We start from the raw sequence: 2,555 nt of genomic DNA on the forward strand, positions 1-2,555 counted from the left end.
AAGCTAGGATCTTACACAATGAAACACCTAACAAGTGCCTAGATTGATAAGTTAGGATTGGAATCCAGTGATCGCTGCTCGTCCGGGCTGGAATGAATTTGTCGATGTTCATGAAGGAATTAGTATTGCAAGAATCTCCAATATTCCAACATTCTTGTGTGTTGATTTCCTTTATAGTTCCATCTTATTTCATGTGGTTGAATCTCTATTAGCTTGAATTTTATGCATTAAATTTTTTGGCAGTTTTGTTTGCTTGCCATGTTGACTAATAAAGTTGAATGTGCTTGCTAGATTTCCTACTCTCAGCTTATGTTGTGCACGAAGGAGATGTACTTAAATACTTTCGTCCCGATCAAAAGTTTGGTAAATTTAATCATATTATCTTGTGCAAGTCTTACATTTTAAAACTTCTTCGGGTGATTTGAACTATATTCAGTACGGATTTCCATATTTGTGAAATACATGACAGGCTGCCCTAAAATGTTGTCAATCACCAAGTTGTATAAGAACACGGATTCTTCCCGTGTAAATCACAATTCAAATGTTTATTTAAAAGCCTAATGATTCGTCAGTATCCTTTGGTGTCAAACTGTGATAGTTGATTTGGTAGTGTTGCTCGTTAATATATATACATATATATATCACATTTGTCGGGGTATTCGCAATTTCCGTCCTTATATGTAACCGTCTTTTCAATTTGTGTCCCTATAACATTAATTTCGTAAAAAATGTCCCTCTTTTTTGCTAATCTGCGCAAAATCTAGTCTAAACGGTAATTAGAAGAATATTAAGGGTAATTTAAGAACGCCGTTGACGGAGTAGGCACGTGCCACCCACGTGACCGTGCATTAGACCGAACCGGTTCTCATTAGACCTGGTTCTCCACCGAACCGGTTCGGTTCAATCCTGGTTCGGTTCAAACTGCTCCATATCTTCTCCAGACCGATCTCATTCCCCCATTTCTCAGTCCAGTCGCGAGGAGCCCTAGGTTCTTCGAGCATCGCCATCCTTAAATGAGCTAGATTGAAGGTAGAGTTTAGTTGCTCGTTCCTCCAATTCTTGCCGGATTTCAGAGAATAAGCTCGACGTTTTCATCCCGGACCAATTTCTCAAGAAATCCGCGGATTGTGGAGTCCCCAATCGAGGATATTCCAAAGTTGGTGTGTAGATGTGGATATGAGCTCCCATTGCTTACCTCATGGAGCACAAACAATCCGGGTAGGTGATACAGAGCTTGTCCTAACTATGCAGTAATTTCATTTGTATTTTTTAAAAAAGAAATGATTATTATTTTTGTTCTTCATTATGAAAATATTTAATTGATTTTAATTTTATAGAAACGTGGAAATTACTGTGGTGTGTTTGAATGGTGGGATGAGGAACCCACGGATAGATATAAGGAAGTGATCAATGCATTGGTGTCTAAAATTCATCGGCTTGACAATATTCAGAAGCGAAATAACGTCATCGACGTGGATGACGATGTTGTTGAAGTTGACGTGCATGAAAACCAATTGATGAAGAAGCTAAATCTATTGGAAGAAGGAGTTAAAAGGATGAAACGCCAGAACAACAAACCTCCGTCGGTGCACATTGGCTATGTTAAACAGCATAGCAGTTTAATATTACTTAATATGGCGGTTATTGCGCTCATTTTTCTGGTATTCGGCTTTATGGCGATAATCAACACCACCTCACCTCCGAAATTGGCTATCGCCAAAGGGTAATATTAGTGATAATGTGTTGCGTGATCCAGGTGTTGGATTGTTGTTGTTATATCGTAAGTTGAAATGTTGATGTATTGTGTCGGTCTATTGTGTTGTTGTAATATTTTTTACTTGAAACTCAGCTTTGGATTTGGATTCTCGTGTTGGAAGGAGCATTGCTTGTTATTGTATGAAGAAATGTTGTATTCGTAATATATTTCGCATCTTTAAGTTTGATCGTGATCAATTCGTTTGCATGGAATGTGATTAGAAATTGGAGCAGCTTGTGTTGTGTATAGGGGAACATGTGTTCGTTTGTATAGAATGTCAATGGTGTGTAATCAAACAACTAAGTGCATGAATCAACCTATGCAAAAATGGAAAATAAACAGCCACAATTAGGCAACAGTTGATGAACTTGTGTGCATTGCCAAGAAAAAATAAATGATCAATTTTAAAAGTACATCACATAAAAAAATGCCAATACCTAAATCCCCAAATATTTCAAATTGCATATCACATTGAAATACCAACAATCCATGACGTTCCCCATCAAAACATAATTCCCAAGAGTTTTCAAACATATTGATTCACAAGATGAAATGCAAATTAAGGGCAATAAATTTTTGTTAGGTGCATGAAGTTTCTACTTCTTCTTTTTGGTGGGTTTATCTTCCTTTCTTGGATTGGCTCTCTTTTTATCATTTGAGGCACCTCCTGCCCTTGTTTTTTATGTTGGTTGGATGTGTGCTTTGATTGGTGTCACGACTATCGTGCTGCCACTATCTACTCTATTGGAAACACACGATTGTAGGCTGGATAACATAATGAAAGTGTTTCCTCCTTTAA

At 37.5% G+C, this 2,555-nt stretch overlaps 1 protein-coding gene across 1 annotated transcript; it reads left to right on the forward strand.

The window, feature by feature from the left end:
- Positions 1-315: 315 nt before the first annotated feature.
- On the forward strand, positions 316-1,919 carry LOC127253612 (uncharacterized). Its single transcript, XM_051278267.1, has 2 exons — positions 316-1,218; positions 1,338-1,919. The coding sequence occupies exons 1-2, from the start codon at positions 1,177-1,179 to the stop codon at positions 1,725-1,727; spliced, it is 432 nt and encodes a 143-aa protein (XP_051134224.1). The 5' UTR covers positions 316-1,176; the 3' UTR covers positions 1,728-1,919.
- The last annotated feature ends 636 nt before the right edge of the window (positions 1,920-2,555 follow it).

The sequence above is a fragment of the Andrographis paniculata genome, unplaced genomic scaffold, assembly GCF_009805555.1.
Source record: "Andrographis paniculata isolate CXL003 unplaced genomic scaffold, ASM980555v1 Contig51END, whole genome shotgun sequence".
NCBI lineage: Eukaryota > Viridiplantae > Streptophyta > Magnoliopsida > Lamiales > Acanthaceae > Andrographis > Andrographis paniculata.

Bases quoted from the DNA above. Each gene is read 5' to 3' on its own strand.
- LOC127253612 (XM_051278267.1), top strand. From the start codon at position 1,177: ATGAGCTCCCATTGCTTACCTCATGGAGCACAAACAATCCGG. The intron at 1,219-1,337 runs GTAGGTGATACA...TTAATTTTATAG, and splicing joins ATGGAGCACAAACAATCCGG to AAACGTGGAAATTACTGTGG.